Source organism: Saimiri boliviensis, chromosome 20 (assembly GCF_048565385.1).
Source record: "Saimiri boliviensis isolate mSaiBol1 chromosome 20, mSaiBol1.pri, whole genome shotgun sequence".
Classification (NCBI taxonomy): Eukaryota; Metazoa; Chordata; class Mammalia; order Primates; family Cebidae; genus Saimiri; species Saimiri boliviensis.
The window spans coordinates 30,506,837-30,529,234 of record NC_133468.1 but is presented as its reverse complement, the minus strand read 5'-3'; the positions used below and the strand labels follow the sequence as shown (position 1 = coordinate 30,529,234).

The 22,398-nt window shown below is 54.6% G+C and overlaps 1 protein-coding gene across 1 annotated transcript; it reads right to left on the bottom strand.

Annotated features, from left to right (window-relative positions):
- Positions 1–160: 160 nt before the first annotated feature.
- Positions 161–21,929, bottom strand: ARPC1B (actin related protein 2/3 complex subunit 1B). The gene is made up of 10 exons (XM_039460367.2): positions 21,849–21,929; positions 10,606–10,682; positions 9,366–9,470; positions 7,891–8,113; positions 5,526–5,633; positions 4,036–4,242; positions 3,884–3,959; positions 2,267–2,472; positions 835–925; positions 161–501 (listed from the first exon to the last, which is right to left on the bottom strand). The coding sequence occupies exons 2-10, from the start codon at positions 10,667–10,669 to the stop codon at positions 463–465; spliced, it is 1,119 nt and encodes a 372-aa protein (XP_039316301.1). The 5' UTR covers positions 10,670–10,682; positions 21,849–21,929; the 3' UTR covers positions 161–462.
- Positions 21,930–22,398: the final 469 nt, after the last annotated feature.

Below are 22,398 nucleotides of genomic sequence, written 5' to 3'. Positions count from 1 at the left end.
CCACCTCCTCTGCCCTGGAAATCTTGTAGCTGCTGCTCAGGTTCAAGTATACAGCTGTGAAAATGAGATGGAGGAAGGCACAAGAAAGTGGGGGCTGTGGCAAGGTCCCTGATGCCCCTGTGGCTCTGAGACAGGGTAGTCAATGAGGTCCACAATAGCGTTTTTGTTTTTTGACACAGTTGCATTTTATTACCTCCACATTTTGAAGCAGTTCATGACCAGCATAGTGCTTTGGGGGAATTTTTTTTTTCCCCCAATAAATGAAAGCATTTCTTTAAGAAAAAGGCACATATTCCTTGAATAGGTAAGAAAAGCCCCCCATCTGTCCCCTACCTTTTTGAGGGAGTAGCCCCTGTGGGAACTCATACCAGTACCCCAGAAACATTCAGCAAAGCAACCAGTAGCCTCCCTGACCCCTCGCCCCACTTCCTCAGCAGCTGGGATGAAGACATTCCGCACAGGTCATTTGATCTTGAGGTCCTTCAATGCTGACTCCAAGCTCTGCAGGGAGGCAGAAAGGACAGGCTGGTTCTCAACTCTCTTACAGGCACACCCCACCCCCAGGGACCTGATCACCCATCAGCCCCAGCACAGCAGAGGGCAGAGAACCTGGACTTTCGGAGTCTGTCAGACACGGGTTTGAATCTCGGCCCTGAAGATGGGTGTCCCAGTGAGCACCAAGGCCCAGATGTAAAGAGGCCGCCCCCACCCCTCATCCCCATGCAGTGCCTTCTCTGCAGGAATGAAGGATGGAGGTCATCTCCAGGGAGGGGTGATGGGGGGGGAAAGAGTTGACCTGGGGCATGGCGGGAAGCCAGGAGGGGGAAGCCTCACCTTCACATCCCAGATACTCATGCCACCGTCCATGCCAGTGGTGCAGAACTGTGAGCACTTGGCCTTACCCCCGCTGAGCACCGAGATCTGGCTGCAAAGAGGAAGAGGAGCTTATGAATCCAACCTGTGCACCAGGCTCAGGACCACCCTGTCCACCAGGAGCTCCCAGACTTCTAAGGGGCCTCCAGTGAGAAGTGCCGAGAGGAGGTTTGTCAGCCAGGGACAGCCTGGACAGTGGGCTTAGGAGTCAGCTCTGCTTTGGAGACGAGCAGTGGTGTGCAGGGTGCAGGCAAATGGGACAGGACACTCAAAAGTCCTGGGAAGCAGGAAGGACGTGTGTCTGAGTGTAGAGTGCCAACAACACAGCCGGACAGGACAAAAAAGGAGATGGGGGTGGGAGCACCCAGGAACTAACAGCCAGGCAAAGGTGTTTCGCCTGAGGAAGCCATCTGATCTGGCGGCCAGAGGAGGGTTTACAGGCTGAAGGTCTTGGCCAAAGTCTTGCCATACAGCCCCCTCTGATTTGCTGCGGGGTGGACACATGTGGCTGGCAGATTTTGTGCTTTGGAGAGCCTCTTTCCCACCCCCGCCCACCCTAGAGCCTTGGAAGGCTGCAGGAGACTGTCAGCTCCACCCCCACCTCGCTGGGTTCTAGCAGTAGATTCGTCGGGCCGAGTGCGGTGGCTCAAGCCTGTAATCCCAGCACTTTGGGAGGCCGAGGCGGGTGGATCACGAGGTCAAGAGATCGAGACCATCCTGGTCAACATGGTGAAACCCCGTCTCTACTAAAAATACAAAAAATTAGCTGGGCATGGTGGTGCGTGCCTGTAATCCCAGCCACTCAGGAGGCTGAGGCAGGAGAATTGCCTGAACCCAGGAGGCGGAGGTTGCGGTGAGCCGAGATCGCGCCATTGCACTCCAGCCTGGGTAACAAGAGTGAAACTCCGTCTCAAAAAAAAAAAAAAAAAAGTTTCGTCGCAGCTGTGACCCCATCCAGGAAACCCACCCGCCCAGCCCCGTCACTGCCTGGCCAGCCCTAATACAGACCCCACCCAGCCATGTCCCGGAAATGCAGAGCGAAGCTGCTTGGCCCCTATCGGATGCTATTTTCGTTCAACTCGAAGAGGTCGACCCCACCTTTCATGTCGGGTCCCTTTGCGTCCCTCCTGGGTCTACTAGTTCGAAACTGCTGGGGTTATATGGCGACGGTCCGCGCCCACAATAGACAACTTCTGCCGCGAGGCCACGCCCTACCCCGGGCCCACCACGCCGTACCCCGGGCCCACCACGCCCCACCCATCGGCTCCCACCCTATGCGGTTCTCGGCCCCGCCCCTCACTCCAAGCCTACCCCCGCGCAGCTGTGAGAAGCCACGCCCATCCTCGGGGCCACGCTGCTTCTGGGCGAATCAAGGCCCCACCCCCGCCCTCACCTGACGCTATTCTTGTGCAGCGAGTCCAGGCCCGAGCTCGCGGCCGTGCCGCCCTCGGAGTTCGCCTTCTTGTCAAGGTTCTGGAAGCGTTCGCGGGCCGTCAAGCCGCGCTGCGAACTCTGCTTGGGCACATCCAGCCGCCCGCCGAAGCTCAGCGTCCCCGCAGCGGCGTCGTAGGTGAACAGCACCGGGAAGCAGTCGTGGCCCTGCGGGGGTGCGGGGGTGCGATTGGAGCGCCGCCAAGGGAAAACCGAGGCCGGAGGGGACGCCAAGAGGACGTCTGTCGGCTCGGGAGGCCCGAATGGCAGGTGTATCAACACCGGGGGCGATGTTGCGGGCTGCCCCCTCCCTCAGCAAGGCATTGGGACTCCTGGGGACCCAGGCGCCTTCTGTCCGGCCTGGCCAGTTACACCTGCTCTAAGGGAGACCCCTGCTGCTGGTTGCTCTTGAAGGCAAAAATCAGGCCTAACCTGCTCCTGGCACTCTCGTATGTTTGCCGAGGGGTGAAAAGGGACTTAATAGATGTGGGCAGAGGGGAGGGAGAGCAGCGCCCTTCCCGGACACCTGGAGGAACTGCATGCCCCGAACTCCTGCCCTTTGCATTAGGCGTGGCCTTGCCATTGCACCAGCCAATAAAATATGGGCAGAAATGTTAGGACCCAGGGTCCAGCTGCCTTATGGCATCTGGGGCAGCATGCTGGGGGCAGCCTCCATCAGAGCCCCTCACAACACCCACACTGGACATAAAATGTGACCAAGAAGTAAATCTCATTTTTCTTTTTTTTGGCGGGGAGGCGTGTGGAGGGGGATGGAATCTCACTCAGTGGCCCAGGCTGGAGTGCCGTGGCGGGATCTTGGCTCACTACAACCCCTGCCCTCCGGGTTCAGGCAGTTCTCCTGTCTTAGCCTCCTCCGTAGCTGGCGTAGCTGGCTGGGGTTACAGGTGTCTGCCACCATGCCTGGCTAATTTTTCTATTTTTAGTAGAGATAGGGTTTTGCTATGTTGGCCAGGCTGGTCTTGAACTCCTGACCTCAAGTGATCTGTCCTCTTCAGCCTCCCAAAATGCTAGGATTACAGGCATGAGCCACCAAGCCTGGATTTTTTTGTTTGTTTGTTTGTTTGTTTGTTTTGTTTTGAGACAGATTCTCTTGCCCAGGCTGAAGTGCAGTGGCATGAACATAGTTCACTGCAGAAGCCTCAACCTCCCAGGCTCCTAAGTAACTGGGATTATGAGATTACAGGTGCACCACCACACGCACCTAATTTCTTAACTTTTTGTAGAGACAAGGGTCTCACTGTGTTGCCCGGGCTGGTCTCAAACTCCCGGCCTCAAGTGATACTTCCACCTTAACCTCCCAAAGTACTGGGATTTTAAGCATGAGCCACCATACCTGGCCAAATCTTTACTCTGTTAAGCAACTGCAGCCAGGGACTTTCGGTTACTGCAGCATAACCCAACCTGTTCTGCCCAATTCTGGTACATGAGAGAATGCAAGGAAGAAGAAAAGGAGGGAGACGGGAGAAAGCAGGGAAGAGATGAGTGAGAGTTGCCGGGCTCTTTGGGAAGCCTGTTCTGACCACACCCCCTCTCCTCTCCTCCCCTCCCCATTCCTTACCGCTGCCACCAGGCTGTTGTCTGTGATGAAGGTCAGCGCCAGCAGCGGCAGTGTTTCAGAGGCCAGGGTCGCGACGCTGAGGGGAGAGAGCTGTCAGCCACGCTGTCCCACTCCTCTGACTCACCTCCTCCCCAGGGATGGCCTCTACTCACGCCATCTTCTTCTCAGCATCAGCCAGGCACACAGTGCTGTCATGGCTCACCCAGGCCACGCGGCTCCCGCTGGCGGAGAAGCAGACGCCATGTACCCAGCCGCAGCTACTGCTGGACTCAAACATCAGCTCCCCAAAGGGCATCTTAGAGCCCCACGGGGTGGGTGCCGGCCGCTCCTCCACCTCCTTGATGTAGGCTGAAAAGATCCTACCAGGAGGCAAAAAAGGGTTGTGGTGCACACCTGTAGTCTCAGCTACTCAGGAGGCTGAGGCAGGAGGATCGCTTGAACCCAGAAGGTCAAGGCTGTAGTGAGCTGTGATTGTACTACTGCATTCCAGTTTGGGCCACAGAGACTGACTCAAAATTAAAAAAAAAAAAAAATTTTTAAAGGGTTAACAGGTGGCTGGGCGCAGTGGCTCATGCCTGTAATCCCAACACTGTTAAGAGGCTAAGGTGGGAGGATTTCTTGAGGCCCAGAGTTCAAGACCAACCTGGGCAACATAGTGAGACCCCATTGATACTAAGAATAAAAACACCGCCGGGCGCGGTGGCTCAAGCCTGTAATCCCAGCACTTTGGGAGGCCGAGGCGGGTGGATCACAAGGTCGAGAGATCGAGACCATCCTGGTCAACATGGTGAAACCCCGTCTCTACTACAAATACAAACAAAATTAGCTGGGCATGGTGGTGCGTGCCTGTAATCCCAGCTACTCGGGAGGCTGAGGCAGGAGAATTGCCTGAACCCAGGAGGCGGAGGTTGCGGTGAGCCGAGATCGCGCCATTGCACTCCAGCCTGGGTAACAAGAGCGAAACTCCGTCTCAAAAAAAAAAAAATCAGCCAGCCATGGTAGTATGCACCTGTAGTACCAGCTAATTCAGGAGGATGAGGCAGGAGAACCGCTTGAACTCGGGAGACAAAGGCTGCAGTGAGTAGAGATGGCACCACCACACTCCAGCCTGGGCTAATGAGCAAGACACTGTCTCAAAAAAAAAAAAAAAAGGCCATCTAGCTGAGCATGGCAGTCTTGCTTGGGAGGATGAGAGGCAAGAGGATCATTCTGTCTTGAAGGAAGGAAAGAAACACTTGCTGAGGGCTTAAGGAGGTAAAAATGTTTTAAGTAGTTTCTCCTTGTATAGTGGCAATGCACATTACACACATGGGTAGATACAGATCACTTGAGCCCAGGATTTGGAGGCTGCAGTAAGCTATGACTGCACCACTGCATTCCAGTCCGGGCAATGGAACAAGTCCCTATCTCAAAAAAATAAAACAGGTGGGCAGGGGCACGTCCTGCTGAGACATGAAGGGTTCCCCAGGGACTAGAACCTTCAACTGATGCCCAGGTCATCCACTGATAGCAGCTCTGGAGGAGGTCTAGAAGGTGAGGTGTAGAACTTTCAGGTGGGGGTCCCCCAACCCCCCAATCCCTGCTGTGATTTTGGCAGTCAGCTGACATCAGCCCCACCCTCCCCCATGGTGCCCCGTCTCACCGGCACTTGAAGTCGCAGGAGCCGGCAGCCAGCAACACATTGTTGGGGTGCCAGTCCAGGCTGAGGACAGTGGAGCGGATGGGCTTCTTGATGTGCTTGCAAACCCACCTGGGCACGGCGGTCAGGCAGACAGGGAGAGAGGGACAGGCAGGTGGGACTCACAGATCTCAGCACCAGGGACTCCAGGCACCCACCGCTCCCTGCAGCCCACTGAAGACCCAGGAGGGAGGCGGCTGGCTATTCCCAGCCTATGAGGCTGCCAGGGCCGTGGGGCAGCAGGGATGTGCTGGGTTGCTTCTGGAGTGGGAACTCTGTGCCCTCTATCCTGTAAGCCACAGAGTCACCCTCCGGGCAGGCTCAGCAAAGTAATGCCACCACCAGAGGTTACACAGCTGCTAACTGGCCATGGTGGGATTCAAATTTGGGTCTCTCAGATGCTCCTGCCTGACCTCTGCCCTCAGCCATGCAGGGGAGAAGATTAAGGACTAAGACATGGCCGGGCACGGTGACTCACACCTGTAATCCCAGCACTCTGGGAGGCCAAGGCAGGCGGATCACGAGGTCAGGATATCCAGACCATCCTGCCCAACATGGTGAAACCCCAACTCTACCAAAAATACAAAAATTAGCTGGGCATGGTGGCGAGCACCTGTAGTCCCAGCTACTCAGGAGGTTGAGGCAGGGGAATCACTTGAACCCAGAAGGCACAGGTTGCAGTGAGCCGAGATGGTGCCATTGCACTCCAGCCTGGTGACAGAGACTCTGTCTCAAAAAAATAAATCAAGAACTAAGATGCGAACCAGCCACCATGGCTCAGGCTTGTAGACTGAGCACTTTGGGAGGCTGAGGTGGAAGGATTACTTGAGGCCAGGAGTTCAAGACCAGCCCGGACTACATGACAAGACCCTGTCTCTATAAAATAAATGAAAAAATGAGCTGGGCCTGTAATCTCAGCAACTCAGGAGGCTGAAGTGGGAGGATCACTTGAACTCAGAAGGCTGAGACTGCAGTGAGCTATGATCGCAACACTGCACTCCAGCCCGGGCGACAGAGCAAGACCTTGTCTCAAAAATATATATATGGCCGGCACAGTGGCTCATGGCTATAATCCCAGCACTTGGGGAGGCGGAAGAAAGCGGATCACCTGAGGTCGGGAGTTCAAGACCAGCCTGACCAACATGGAGAAATCCCGTCTCTACTATAAAATACAAAATTAGCTAGGCATGGTGGCGCATGCCTGTAATCCTGAAGGCAGGATAATTGCCTGAACCCGGGAGGCAGAGGTTGTAGTAAGCTGACATCAAACCATTGCACTCCCGCCTGGCCAGTGAGTGAAATACCTTCTCAAAAAAGAAAAAAAAAAAATATGTATATATATATATCTGGGCGCTGTGGCTCATCCCTGTAATCTCAGCACTTTGGGAGCCAAGGTGAGCGGATTGCAAGGTCGAGAGATTGAGACCCATCCTGGCCAACATAGTGAAACTCCATCTCTATTAAAAATATAAAAATCAGCTGGGCGTGATGGTGCGTGCCTGTAGTCCCAGCTGCTCAGAAGGCTGAGGTGGGAGGATCACTTGAACCTAATAGTTTGAGGCTGCAGTGAGCTGTGATTGTACCACTGCACTCCAGTGTGAGTGACAAAATGAGACCCCATCTCAAAAAAATAGAAAAGAATGGCTGGGTGCAGTGGCTCACACCTTAATTCCAGCAGTCTGAGAGGTTGAGGTGGCAGATCACCTAAGGACAGGAGTTCCAGACCAGCCTAGCCAACATGGTGAAACCCCATGTTTACTAAAAATACAAAAATTAGATGGGCGTGGTAGTGGGCGCCTATAATCCCAGCTACTCAGGGGGCTGAGGCAGGAGAATCACTTGATACCAGTAGGTGGAGGTTGCAGTGAGCTGAGATTGTGCCACGGCATTCAAGCCTGGCTCAAGCAAGAGGCTCTCAAAAAAAAAAAAAAAAAAAAAAAAACCAAGATGTGGCTGCGAGCTTGTGAGTGGGGTCTTGAGAAAGTGACTTTGCAGCAGGGCCTTACTTTGCTAATCTGTAAAGTGAGGACAGTAGGAGATGCCCAGTCCATGGAGCTGCAGGGAGGTCAGGGCTATGTGTGCAGGGCTTAGCGAGGTACCCCTGGAGGTGTTTCCCGTGGTCAATGTCATTATCCCAAGCAGTTGGCAGTGAAAACATCCGGGCACTACAGAGAGGCGCTTGCCTCATGAATGAGGCCAAGAGGAGAGGATGGACTCCCCCAGGGTCATATGAACAGGGGTCCTGACCTCTCATTTGGTGCTTCCCGGGGACACTTTAGTCCTCCCCCTCATCCCTTCCAGTCCACTCTGGCCCCATCCAGGCACCCACCAGTCATTCTCCTGCTCGAAATAACAGATGGAGATGACACGGGAGCCGCTGCCCACAGCGAACTTGTTCTCGTTGGGGGCCCAGCGCACGCAGCGGGCGGCCCGGTTGATCCGCAGGATGACCAGCGTGGGCTTCCACGTGCGGCCCTTCAGTGTCCACACGTAGGCGTTGCGGTCTGTGCCACAGGTCACAATTCGGTTACTCTCAGGAGCCCAGTCGATGCCTGTGGGGGGACGGAGGGAACACACGAGGCTGAAGGCACTCAGGCAGAGGTGGCTCTACGGTGTCATGTAGAAGAGGCTGAAAGGCCACAATCCAGATGGAAGCTGTATCTGCCCAGCAGGCACTTTATTTTTTTTTTAATGGAGTCTTGCTCTGTCACCCAGCCTGGAGTGCAGTGGCATGATCTTGGTTCACTGCAACCTCTGCCTCCCAGGTTCAAGTGATCCTCATGCCTCAGCCTCCTGAGTAGCTGGGACTACGGGCCAGCACCATGTAGCATTCTTTCTCTCTTTTTTTTTTTTTGAGACAGTCTCACTCTGTCGCCCAGGCTGGAGTGCGGTGGTGCAATCTTGGCTCACTTCAACCTCCACTTCCTGGGTTCAAACGATACTCCTGCCTTAGCTTCCCAAGTATCTTGGACTAAAGGTGCGTGCCCCCATGACAGGCTAATTTTTGCATTTTTCAGTAAAGATGGGGTTTTGCCATGTTGGCCAGGCTGGTCTTGAACTCCTGGCCTCAAGTGATCCACTCACCTCAGCCTCCCAAAGTGCTGAGATTACAGGCATGAGTCACCACACCCGCCCCGGAAGTACTTTTTTTTGTTTGTTTTTTTGAGACGGAGTTTCGCTCTTGTTACCCAGTCTGGAGTGCAATGGCGCGATCGCGGCTCACCGCAACCTCTGCCTCCTGGGTTCAGGCAATTCTCCTGCCTCAGCCTCCTGAGTAGCTGGGATTACAGGCACGCGCCACCATGCCCAGCTAATTTTTTGTATTTTTAGTAGAGACGGGGTTTCACCATGTTGACCACGATGGTCTCGATCTTTTGACCTCGTGATCCACCCGCCTCGGCCTCCCAAAGTGCTGGGATTACAGGCTTGAGCCACCGCGCCCGGCCTCCGAAAGTACTTTTTACTGAGATCCATTACTTATTTAGAGTGACACCAGGGGGCACTCCTAGAGCTTATGAAGCGGTGTTAGAGCCCTCCAATCAGAAAGCATGCTGGAGGACAAAACCAGGAGGCAGAAAAGACTGGTTCTTAGTCACATGAAGCTGCTGGATCAACCCTCTCCTGAAGCCTGCCACCCTCTGAGTTTCTTGGTAACATGAGCCAACATAGTCCCCTTAAAACTGAAGCCACTTTGAATCAGGGTTTTCTAGTGAGTGGGTAGATATCCCTCAGTGAGTGGCCACACCCTGCCTTGCACCCCCGACTCCCCCTTTTGGGAGGGTAGTCCCAGCCACTCTGACATACCCGTCACCTGCCCATTATGCTCCTTGAGCTCGTGCACCTTGGTCCATTTGGCGCCACTCTTCTCGTAGATGTGCACCTCATGGTTGTTGGGACAGATGGCAATCTCTGCAGGGGAGATGGAGGGAAACTGAGGACTACCCTCTCCCAGCAGCAGTCCACCCGGGCAACAATGCCTCACCCTTCATGACTCGGGCTATCCTCCTCTGCCTTGGAGGGGCCCCCTGAAGTCCCTCAGGCCTTGCCAGGCCACCCTCTCTATTCCTGGGACTGGCTGTCTCTTAGCTCCAGCAGTGACCACTGGGACTTCTCCCTACTCTATCTCTCTGGCCAGCCGCTGCTCCCGGGTCCAGCCAGGGCCCCCTCGCTGCTCCTGCTGACACTTCAAGGACTCTGCACATACCCAGCTAGGGCACGGTTCCCTCCCTCTCCTCCTCTGGATCTCTGTGCAAATGTCATCTCCTCAGAAAGGCTTTTCCTGACCACTTTTTCTTTTCTTTTTCTTTTTTCTTTTTTTGAGACGGAGTTTTGCTCTGGTTGAACAGGCTGAGTGCAAATGGCTCGATCTCAACTCACTGCAACCTCCGCCTCCCCGGTTCAAGTGATTCTCCTGCCTCAGTCTCCCAAGTAGCAGGGATTACAGGCATGTGCCACCATGCCTGGCTAATTTTGTATTTTTAGTAGAGATGGAGTTTCTCTGTGTTGGTCAGGCTGATCTTGAACTCCTGACCTCAGGTGATCCGCCTGTCTCGGCCTCCCAAAATATTGGGATTACAGGCATGAGCCACCGTGCCCGGTCTTTTTTTTTTTTTTTTTTTGAGACAGTCTCACTCTGTTGCCCAGGCTGGAGTGCAGTGGTGTGATCTCAGCTCACTGCAACCTCTGCCTTCGGGTTCAAGTGATTCTCTTGCCTCAGCCTCCCAAGTAACTGAGATTACAGGCGCCTGCCACCACACCCGGCTAATTTTTGTACTTTTAGTAGAGACTGGGCTTTGCCATATTGGCCAGGCTGGTCTCGAGCTGATGTCAAGTGATCCACCCACCTTGGCCACCCAAAGTGCTGGGATTACAGGTGTGAGCCACTGCACCTGGCCCATTCCCTCCTTAAACACCCAGGAGGCCCCTGCTCAGCTGGGAGACCCGGGGTGAGGGCTGGGGACAGCTGCATGTGGTGTGGGGGCCTGGCTGGTCCCCGTCCCAGGAGGTGGAAGCAGCCACCCGCTGGCCCCCTGCAAGCACTCACGGGTACGGTCCTTGTTCCAGGCGTGGCAGCTGATGGGCTCTGCCAGGAAGCTGTGGTAGGCCATGGTGGCTCGGCTCCTGTGCCCGAGAGAGGAAGAGAGTATCCATGTCAGCCCTGACCTTATCCCGAACCTCACCCGGATACCAGGCCCCAGATGACCCTCATGGGCCTTGCACCTTACCAGGAAGGTCCCGCAGTCTACAGGGGCAGCAGTTTGCAGAGAGGAGCAGCAGGACCCAGCCCTGGCTCCTCAGTTTCCCTCCTTATAAAATGGCAGCTTTCACAGGATGTCTCTGAGGCTCCAGAGACAGGGTGGGGGAGACAGTGCTACAGGAGAAATGCTTCCTGGGGTGGAGTGGGATGCTAAGACCAGAGCCAGATGCTTGCCATCTGTGCCTCAGTTTCCTCATAAGATGGACCCCCCCCACCCCACACACACACTTCCCCTGCCCCATTAAGGATGGTATGAAGATAAAATGGCCGGGCGCGGTGGCTCAAGCCTGTAATCCCAGCACTTTGGGAGGCCAAGGCGGGTGGATCACGAGGTCAAGAGATCAAGACCATCCTGGTCAACATTGTGAAACCCCGTCTCTACGAAAAATACAAAAAATTAGCTGGGCATGGTGGCATGTGCCTGTAATCCCAGCTACTCAGGAGGCCGAGGCAGGAGAATTGCCTGAACTCAGGAGGCGGAGGTTGCGGTGAGCCGAGATCACGCCATTGCACTCCAGCCTGGGTAACAAGAGTGAAACTCCGTCTCAAAAAAAAAAAAAAAAAAAAAAAGATAAAATGAAGTCATCAGGCCAGGTGTGGTGGCTCACGCCTGTAATTCCAGCACTTAAGGAGGCCAAGGCAGGCGGATCACCTGAGGCCAGTTCCAAGACTAGCCTGGCCAACATGGTAAAACTTTTGTCTCCACTAAAAATACAAAAAAATAAAAATTAGCCAGGTATGGTGGCATCTGCCTGTAATCCCAGCTACTCGGGAGGCTGAGGCAGGAGAATCACTTCAACCCAGAGGTGGAGGCTGTAGAGAGCCAAAATTGCGCCACTGCACTCCAGCCTGGGTGACAGAGTGAGACTCCGTCTCAGGGGAAAAAATAAATGAAGTAATGCCATACATAAACCACCTAGAATGGTGTCCAGCACATGGCAGGTTGGCCCTGCTGTGCCCAGAGCCCTGGTGTTCCCCAGTACGCTCAGATGGGCAGAGGGGAGGTGGCCAGGCTGCAGGGGCTCATGGATAAGGCAGAGACATTTAACAGACAGCTCCCATTCTCCACGCAGACACCCACTGGCTGCACCCAGGGCGACCCAGCCTTGGGGGAACTGAGGGAGGGAGTTTTTTTTTTTTTTTCTTGAGACAGAGGCTTTCTCTGTTGCTCAGGCTGGAATGCAGTGGTGCGACCATGGCTCACTGTAGCCGTGAACTCCTGGGCTCAAGCGATCCTCTCACCTCAGCTTCCTGAGTAGCTGGGATTACAGATGTGTGCCACTATACCCAACTAATTTTTAATTGTTTTTGTAGGGGGCTGGCCTCAAGCTCCTAGGCTCAAGACATCTTCCCTCCTCACCTGCCAAGTATTTGGGATTATGGGTGTGAGCCACCGCACTTGGCCAGAAGGAGGAAGACTGACGGCAGCCCCCCAGACTAGCCCCAGCACTAAAGGGAACCCTGGTAGAGAGCGGGGACTCGTCCTCCCACTAACCCCAGCTCAGTTGCCACCAACCTGTCCCCAGCCTCCTCCATCTGCCACTGAGTGTCAAAGGAGCTCACCAGGTCTGAGGGGGGTGAGATCCTGGTCTCAGCCCAGTTCCTCAAACTCATCTCTCCCTGTCTCTGTGATTCAGTTTCCTAGCATCACAGGGACCTTCGAGTGGAGGAGCCCAGCAGCACGGCTTGTTCAGCCACGTGCCCCTGGACACGTCACCTGCCCTCTTTGAACCTTAGTTTCCTCATCTGTAAAATGGGAACAGGAAGCCTGCCTCCCAGCAGAGGTGCTGAGAGGTGGAATCAGAGGGCGCACTACGCCCGGCGTCCAGGAGGAGGCGCCCACAAGGTGGCTGCTCTTAGCCTGTGATGGGTGTGATATACCCACCCTGACGCACCCTGTAGGAGCTAGCCTCCCCAGCCGACCACAGGCCGATCCCGGGACACAGGGGCACACTCCTGCCTTGGGCTTCTGTGCTGGCTGTTCCCTCAGCCTGTGGCACTTTTCCCCCAGATACCGGCACATACGGCTCTCACCTGGGTGCTGCCACCCTAGTCAGTGCTCAAATGTCACCTTTTGGGAAGGCCTTCCCTGACCCCCTCCATTGGAAACTGCAGCACCTCCCATGGTCTAGCACTTCCTAATTCCCTATTCGTGATTAAATTTGCTCAGCAGACAGTCACCATCAGACATGGACTCATTTATCTGGCCATTGTCTTCCTCCCCTGCTGGAACAGAACCAGCTTGGTAGGCGGATTTTTTGTTCTATCTTGTTTTCATTTCTATTTCCACTGCTTAAATGCTTAGCACATAGTAGATGCTCAAGAAATATCCGCTAAACAAATTTTTCATTGCCATCAGTGACCAACAAGAGGTCTCACTTCATTGCCCTCGAACTTCTGGCCTCAAGCAATCCACCTGCCTAGGCCTCCCAAAGTGCCAGAGTTACAGGCATAAGCTACTGTACCCAGCCCTATTTAATAAAATTATTTATTTATTTGAGATGGAACTTTGCTCTTGTTGCCCAGGCTGCAGTGTAATGGCAAAATCTCGGCTCACCACAACCTCTGCCTCCCAGGTTCAAGCAATTCTCCTGCTTCAGCCTCCGGAGTAGCTGGGATTACAGGCACGCTCCACTACCCCTGGCTAACTTCGTATTTTTAGTAGAGATGAGGTTTCTCCATGTTGGTCAGGTGGGTCTTGAATTCCTGACCTCAGGTGATCTGCCTGCCTTGGCCTCCCAAAGTGCTGGGATTACACGCATGAGCCACTGAGCCCCATCAAATTATTTATTAATTATTATTATTATTATTTTAAGACAGAGTCTCACACTGTCACCCAGGCTGTAGTGCAGTGGCACGATCTTGGCTCACGCAATCTCTGCCTCCTGGGTTCAAGCAATTCTCCTGCCTCAGCCTCCCAAGTAGCTGGGATTACAGGAATGCACCACCATGTCCGGCTAATTTTGTATTTTTAGTAGAGACAGAGTTTCACGTTAGCCAGGATGGTCTCGATCTCCTGACCTTGTGATCTGCCCGCCTCAGCCTCCCAAAGTGCTGGAATTATAGGTGTGAGCCACCACGCCCAGCTTTATTATTTTTAAGTTGTTTTTTCACGCACATTCATTCCTAACCCTTTTTTTTAAAAAAAAGACAGAGTCTTACTCTGTTGCCCAGGCTGGAGTGCAGTGGTTGGATCCTGGCTCACTGCAAACTCTGCCTCCTGGGTTCAAGCAATTCTCCTGCCTCAGCCTCCCAAGTAGGTGAGATTACAGGCCCCCACCACCAAACCCCGATAATTTTTGTATTTTTTTTTTTTTAGTAAAGACGGAGTTTCACCATGTTAGCCAGGTTGGTCTCAAACTTCTGACCTCATGATCCACCAGTCTCGGCCTCCCAAAGTGCTGGGATTATAGGCATGAGCCACCACACCTGGCCAGGTGCTTCGTCTGGCTGCACTTGGGGAGGGATACGATGCTCCAGGTCAGCTCCAGATGACAGATGTGGCAGCTGAGGCCACCTGCCCAGAATCACCAGTGACAGCCATTAGATAACATGGCTGCCTCCCTCACCGGACTAGCCATTTACTGTTGGGTCCCAGGACCTGGGCTGGAGGCCAACCAGGACTGGGAACCCTGAATGCCCAGGAGGCAGGTGGCTGTCCCGTCACTGCCCTGCCCTGGGGCTGACCCACCCCGCACTGCATTTGGGCCCAGATGGGAAGGGCAGAATGACCTTTGCCTGGAGGCTGCAGTTTGGCCCTTCAGGGCTTAGTGACCACCTTGCCTGAGGTCACACCACAAAAAAAAGCCCCTGCCAGGAAGGCCCCGCCCACCTCTTGCTCACTCCAGATGCAAACTGCTTGCTTTCATTTATAGCAGGATGTCCTGGAAGAGTCCTGGGGCAGCACAGGACACACACACAGGTACACAAGTGTGCATACATCTCATGTTTCCCCATATTTAGAACAGGGCTCCAGTGGGTCCCCAGTCAGCATTTGCTGAGAAAGTGGACACACGCAGCCCAGGGTCAGGCCACACACACAAACACGTGTGTTCAGCCTCACAAGCACACTTTGCATGCATGTTCAGCCGTGCACACACACATGCACATCACCTCACACACAGGCACACTGCACCCCCCACACCTTAAGTGCATGTTTAGCCTTGCACACGTGGAACCATCCTGCCCACATGCACATGCGTGTTCAGCCTCACACAAACACACTGCACCCCTGCACCCCTGCATGCTCAGCCTTGCACACACACATGTACACTGCACCCCTGAATGCTCAGCCTTGCACACTGCAAGCTCACTGTGCCCGCAAGCACACTTTGCATGCATGGGCAGCCTTACCCAGAACAAGCGCCCAGCACCCCCTGGGGCTGCCTCTGCAGTCTCTCTCTCCTTATAAGGCCTCTTTTTGTAAGGTGAGGGCCCAGGAAGCCACCTTGGCGCCCTCAGCCATGTCAGCAGGCCTGATGGGGGTTTCCCTGAGTGCTTCCTGTTCCTGGGCTGAGGCATCACTGTCCACATCCGATGCCAACCCTGTGCAGAGAGAAGCTGAAGGCCTGTGACTGATTCACAGTGCTCATTGGCAGCCCCACAACCCCCATGGTCCAAGGTCACCAGCAGGGCAGGGGCAGGGTTAAGGTCAGAAGCCCACTTCCAAACCCCAGCCAGCCTGTGGTTGGCCCCAGGAGGCCCAGATGGAAGGAACCTCCGGAGATGAGGGTAGGGGAGCCCAGACTCAGAACCCGGGGCTGATGCACAGATCCTGACATCCCAGCATCAGCGGTCACACACTTGCTGTGTGCCCAACATCTCTGCCCTGGCTGTGAAGACGGAGTGGCTGGCTCTACCGAAGACAGCAGCCCCCACATATGCCAGTGGGCAAGGGCAACCAAGAGAACTTGGAAGAGCCCTGACAACTGTTTCTAGGACCCAAAGATACTCAAAGGGTTAGAAAAGATGGCCACAGTGGTATACTAGTGACTGGCAGAGGAGGGAGGTTCAGACCACACCTATCAGCCAATCACACTTTAGCATGAATTAGCAGAAATACTTCCCAGTTCGCTCAACCAACCCCTTAAATGGAGCAAGGAAGAGGGGTGAAGGAGGTGGAGAGAGAGGAAGATTCACTTCCCCTTTTCCATAACTTCTGCAAAGTAGCTGAAACCCAAAGTGCCTCTGTGATAACTCCCCAACCCCTACATCTCACCAATAAGGAAGTGGGAGACCAAAAAGCGAGTGGCTTCTCTCAGCCAATGCTGCCTCAGGGATCCTAGCCAGGGAAACTGACTTAATCATTCCCAGGAAAACCTCTCACCAACCAAACCTGCGTGGGCCAGGGTGTGCCCACCCGCTGCCTGCCAATTACCCTGCTATGGCCATCCCAGGAGAAAACTATGAGAGCCCACAAGTGTCACCAGTATCAGGTCTCAATGATGGCTCCTGGGGGAAGAATCCGGGACACCCACCTACTGCCACTGTGGCCCGGTGAGCCAGCACCTTGGGCCTGTTTGACACTGAGGAACAAGAGAGAAGACGGATGGCCAGGTGCAGTGGCTCACGCCTATAATCTCAGCACTTTGCCAGGCCAAGGCAGGTGGATCACTTGAGGTCAGGAGTTTCAGATCAGACTGGCCAACATGGCAAGAACCCATTTCTACTAAAAAAATATTTAAAAATTAGGCCGGGCGCGGTGGCTCAAGCCTGTAATCCCAGCACTTTGGGAGGCCGAGGCAGGTGGATCACGAGGTCAAGAGATCGAGACCATCCTGGTCAACATGGTGAAACCCCGTCTCTACCAAAAACACAAAAAATTAGCTGGGCATGGTGGTGCGTGCCTGTAATCCCAGCTACTCAGGAGGCTGAGGCAGGAGAATTGCCTGAACCCGGGAGGCGGAGGTTGCGGTGAGCCGAGATCGCGCCACTGCACTCCAGCCTGGGTAACAAGAGCGAAACTCCGTCTCAAAAAAAAAAAAAAAAAAAATAGTAATTTTTAAAAAGGCTGGGCATGGTGGCTCATGCCTGTAATCCCAGCACCTTGGGAGGCCGAGGCGGGCAGATCACAAGGTCAGGAATTCGAGACCATCCTGGGCAACATGGTAAAACCCCCGTCTCTACTAAAATACAAAAAGTTAGCCAGGGGTGGTGGTGGGTGCCTGTAATCCCAGCTACTTGGGAGGCTGAGGCAGGAGAATTGCTCGAACTGGGGAGGTGGAGGTTGCAGTGAGCCAAGATCGCACCACTACACTCCAGCCTGGCGACAGAGCAAGACTCAGTCTCAAAAAAAAAAAAAAAAAAAAAAAAAGGAGGGGACCCTGTGATGGCTTTGGGACCAGGAACAAATTCCAGTGTCTCCACATCTCAGAATCAGAGTGAGGCTCAGGGAGTGGGGGTCAATCCCCTAACAGACTCCCTAGGCTGGCTCCAAGCCTACCAGTCTGGAGCAGGAGCACTTCCCTGACAAGAAGGCAGGGTGGGGGAGGGGGAGAGCAGCATGAGGTTGAACTCCCTAAAAGCAGTAAGTCTCCTTCAGAATTCCCTGCAGGGAGTTGGAAAGGGGCTTGGGTCCCCAAGGAGAGGTGTGGGTTTCCATCCAGGAAAGGCACATGGCAGGCACTATGTAAGTATTTATTGAATGTGGTTGAATGAATCACATCCTTTTTTTTGACATCTGTCTTGAGAAGTGGTCTAGGCCGGGCGCAGTGGCTCACGTCTGTAATCCCAGAACTTTCGGAGGCCAAGGAGGGTGGATTATCCGCGGTCAGGAGTTTAAGACCAGCCTGGCCAACATGGTGAAACCCCGTCTCTACTAAAAATACAAAAATTAACCAGGCGCAGTGGTGGATGCCTGTAATCCCAGCTACTCGGGAGGCTGAGACTGGAGAATTGCTTGAACCCGGAAGGCAGAGGCTGCAGTGAGAGGAGGTCATGCCATTGCACTCCAGCCTGGGCAATAAGAGCAAAACTCTGACTCAAAAACAACAACAACAACAACAACAACAACAAAAAACAGAGTTGTGAAGATACAGCAGACCTCCCAAACAAGCCAGTCAAAGAAAGCCTCAGGCTGCGCAGCATTGGGCGAATGGGCAGGGGGCTCCTCTGGGTCCTGGGCCTTGCTGGTCTCTTCCTTACTGTGCTGGGTTTACATTCTAGCTCTCTTCATACTGACCGGGTGCCCTCGGCCAATGCTTTCTCCCCATGTTTATCCATAACAGGCTGGGGCTGGACCAGGCACAGGCTGTGGGACCTTTCTTGCCTGGCTTCAGTAGTTTTCTCTGAGTCCAGAGGTTTGGCTGTATCTGAAGCTAAACCAAGCAGGAGCGGCCTAGAGCAAAGATCTCAGCTCTGCAAGAGCTCCAGGAAGTCCCACCCAGCTCAGGCAGTTCTTGGATGGAGCAGCCAGCAGGCTAATTTGCACGGTGCTAAGTGGTTACTCAACTTCCTATGCTCTGTGGGAGCCCCTGCTACCCTACCCTTCCTTCCCCAACTCTGCTCCTGAAGTCTTAACAACCACACAGATCAAGTCAGAAACACACATACAAACAATCCTAAGACACTATTAAAGCACCAGTTAGAGTCATCCAAAGAAAACAAAAACCAAAAACATATAAAATTCAATGCTGGCAGAGCTGTGGAGAAATAGTTATTTGTTGCCAATTGGATTAATTCTTCTGAAGGGCACTCAATTCAACAAGTGGGTGGGAACAAATAAATATTGATATAACAATTAACAGGAACTTGAAAATAAGCATTCTTTGGTCACATACATCCATTTTGGTACTAAGAAAATAACACATTTTTTTTTTTTTTTTTTTTTTTGAGACAGACTCTCATTTTGTTGCCAGGCTGCAGTGTCGTGGCACAATCTCGGCTCACTGCAACCTCCACCTCCCAAGTTCAAGCAATTCTCCTGCCTCAGCCTCCCGAGTAGCTGGAACTACAGGCGCACACCACCACGCACGGTTAACTTTTGTATTTTTTAGTGGAGACGGGGTTTCACCATATTGGCCAGGCTGGTCTTCAACTCCTGACCTCGTGATCCACCCGCCCTGGCCTTTCAAAGTGCTGGGATTACAGGAGTAAGCCACTGAGCCGGGCCCATTTTTCTTTTTTAAAAGCAAACATGGGCTGGGTGCCATGGCTCACGTCTGTAATCCCAGCATTTTGGGAGGCCGAGGTGGGTGGATCGCTTTAGTCCAGTAGTTCTGAAACCAGCCTGGGGAACATGGCAAAACCCTATGTCTACAAAAACTACCAAAAAGAAAAAAAAAAAAATTAGCGGGGTGTGGTTCTGCACGCCTGTAGTTCTGGCTATCTGAGGGGCTTGAGGCTAGAGGATTGCTTGAGCTGGGAAGGTGGGGTTGCAGTGAGCCGAGATCTCATCACTGCACTCCCAGCCTGGGTGACTGACAGAGTGAAACCCCATCTCAAAAAATAAAACAAACATGTTCATAATAGCCTTCTGTATAATGGTGACACTGTGGAAAAACCCAGGTGACAATATGGAAAGAATAAACTGCAACATTAACATGTTGGGATGTTATGTAATTATTAATACTAGAAAAGACCTATCCACCGCTGGTGCAGTGGCTTATGCCTGTAATCCCAGCATATTGGGAGGCGGAGGCAGGTGGATCACCTGAGGTCAGGAGTTCAAGACCAGCCTGATCAATATGGCGAAACCCCCTCTCTACTAAAAATACAAAAATTAGCTGGGCGTGGTGGTGGGTGCCTATAATCCCAGCTACTTGGGAGACTGAGGCAGGAGAATCACTTGAACTCCAGAGGCAGTGGTTGCAGTAAGCTGAGATCATGCCACTGCACTCCAGACTGGGTAACAAGAGTGAAACTCCACCATCTCAAAAAAAAAAAAAAAAAAAAAGACTTATCAAATCAGACGTAAAGGCACATACCTGTAACCCCAGCAATTTGGGAGGCTGAGGCAGGAAGATTGCTTAAGGCTAGGAGTTTGAGGCCAGCCTGGACAGCAAAGCAAAACCCCATCTCTACTAAACATTTAAAAATTAGCTTGGCAAGGACGCACATGCCTGTAATCCCAGCTGCTCAGGAGGACCCCTTGAGCCCAGGAGTTTGAGGCTGCAGTGAGCTATCATTGAGCCATGGCACTGCAGCCTGGGTGACACGGTGAGACCCTGACTCCAGAGAAAAAGAAAAAGACCTGTCAATGGATTATGTACAGACATATGTAGGAAATCAACTTTGCTGGCATTTGTCAGTGCCTTGATTTTACCTAGAACTTCCACGATTCTTTTACCCTCTGAAGCAAGCCCAAGACACTTTTTATTTGCTTGCTTTTTACCTTCAGTTTGTACAGGAGGAAACCCAGGCTCAGAAAAAAGCAATGATTTGCTCAAAGTCACCCAGCTTCTACTAAATGACACAGCTTGGGACTCTGGCCCCAAATCTTGGAGGCCAGGAAGTTGGGTTCACCTGGGAGGACACTATGATCATGGTGAGCAGGCTTTATAATGGCAGCAAGCGCACATTCATACTGTCAGCGCCTGACACACTGCCAAGTGTCTGGTACTATTGCCTTTCAGACTCACAATCCTTAAGGTTCCCATTTTCCAGATTAGGAAAGTTGAGGCTGGCAGGGGTTGCGTGGCTTACCAAAATCATTGGCCAGTGAAGGGAGAAGCTGGCACTCTTACCTAAGGTCCGTAAGATTTTTTTATTTATTTAGAGGTAGAGTCTCGCTTTGTTGCCCAGGCTGGAGTGCAGTGGTGCAATCTCAGCTGACAGCAACCTCCACCTCCCGGGTTCAAGGGATTCTTCTACCTCAGCCTCCCAAGTAGCTGGGATCACAGGCATGTGCCACATACCTAGCTAACTTTTGTATTTTTAGTAGAGAGGGGTTTTGACCATGTTGGCCAGGCTGGTCTCAAACTCCTGACCTCAAGTGATCTGTCCGCCTTCACCTCCCAAAGTTATTAATGGCGTGAGCCACCGCGCCCAGCTACATTTTATTTATTTATTTTAATAGAGAAGGGTCTCGCAATGCCGTCCAGGCTGGCCTCCAACTCCTGGCCTCAAGTGATCCTCCCGCCTGGGCCTCCCCAAAATAAGAAGATTCCCGGTGTAAGCGACCGCACCCAGCAGGGATGGGTAGTGGCAGCCCCCGGGCTGCATTGGCATAGGAGGAAGGGGGAGGTCTGATTCCCCAGGGCTTGAGCTCCTAATCCCTAATCCCTTCACTGCCCACGGGTGCAGCCCGGCCCCGCCCGGCCCAGGGCCGCCTGGCTGCTCTCCCTGTGCCTCCGGAAAGGGAGGGGCCGCTCGGATCCGCCTGGGCCGCCTCGGCCGCGAAGTCCCGCAGCTCTGAGGGGTGCGTTCCGGGATCCGCAGCTCTGAGGGGTGCGTTCCGGGATCCCACCGTATGGGACCCTTGGACCTGGCCCGGGGGAGGTGGGTGGGGGCAATAGGAGCCGCCAGGAGGGCAGGGGCGGGGCACGCGGGGGCGCCAGCTCATTTCCCGGCGGCTGCAACCCGGAAGGCTCCGGGGATGGAGGGGAAGTGACTGGGCGTGGGGCCCCGCCGTCCCGAAGTAACGGGGCGACACTGACCGACCTCGGGGCAGGGCTGGGGATGCGGGTCAGGAGGCGGGAGTGGAAGTCACTGAACAGACGCTCTGGCTGGGCCCAGGGGGCTGGGGACGCCCCGAGGGCGCCCGGTGTGCGGGGAGCCCAGGTTCTCCCCGCCCGGCCCTGGGGTCACCCCGGCGCGCCCCTGCTCCCAGGGCTCTTTTTCCTCCCCGCGAGGCCCCCCTCCCCGCGCCCGCTTCTTTCCGTGCGCCCCCACTCACCCCCGCACCCCTTCTGGGCGGCGCCCCACATCCATACGTCCCCCTCACTTCCAGGCGCCCTCCCGTTCCCCCTCCTTGCACCCCTTCTCGCCCCTCCCGTCCCCCTCGCCCCCAGGCGGCACCCCACATCCCCGCATCCCCCCACCTCCGGACGGCTGCCCCGGACCCCTCGGCCGTGCGCCCCCGCGGCCCTCACCTCCCGCGCCCCGGCCGCGGACTCTGGGCAGTCGACGCGCCGAACCGGCTCTGGCCCCCGCGCGGCAGCCGCAGCCACTTCCTCGTGGGCGGGGGGCGGGGCCTCCCGACCTCAGCTCAGTAGGGCCCGGGGGCGGGAACCAGGGGCAGCGGCCGCGAGATCCAGGTCCCGCCCTCCCTTCGGGGCGTGAGGGCTGCCGGGACCCGCGCGGACGTCGGAACCCAAGGTTCTGTCCGCAGAAGCCGTCCACAACCGCCAGTCAACGCTTTATCAATGGGGAAACTGAGGCTGGGAGCGAGGCGCGCCGCCTGAGCCGCCGCTGGGCGGGATCTCCGATCCCGTGCCAGGCGCACCGTGCCCAGGGGCTGCCGGGCGCAGGATATGGGAGTCGCGTCCTCTGAGCCCGGACGGCGGGGACTGCGGGCTCTGCACGCAGGTGACCGAGCAGCTGGCGAGCCCTGCAGTCCGGTCCCCAGACTGCGAGGAGCCCCCTTTGGGCTGACGCCCGCGGGGCCCCAACTGTGCGGTCCCTGGGCGGGCGGGGCGGGGC

Coding starts and splice junctions, on each gene's coding strand:
- ARPC1B (XM_039460367.2), bottom strand. CDS start 10,669: ATGGCCTACCACAGCTTCCTGGCAGAGCCCATCAGCTGCCACGCCTGG. Junction 4,243..5,525: donor TCCTGCGACTTCAAGTGCCG/GTGAGACGGGGC, acceptor GCCTCCTGGTAG/GATCTTTTCAGCCTACATCA. Junction 926..2,266: donor CTGCACAAGAATAGCGTCAG/GTGAGGGCGGGG, acceptor TCCTCTTTGCAG/CCAGATCTCGGTGCTCAGCG.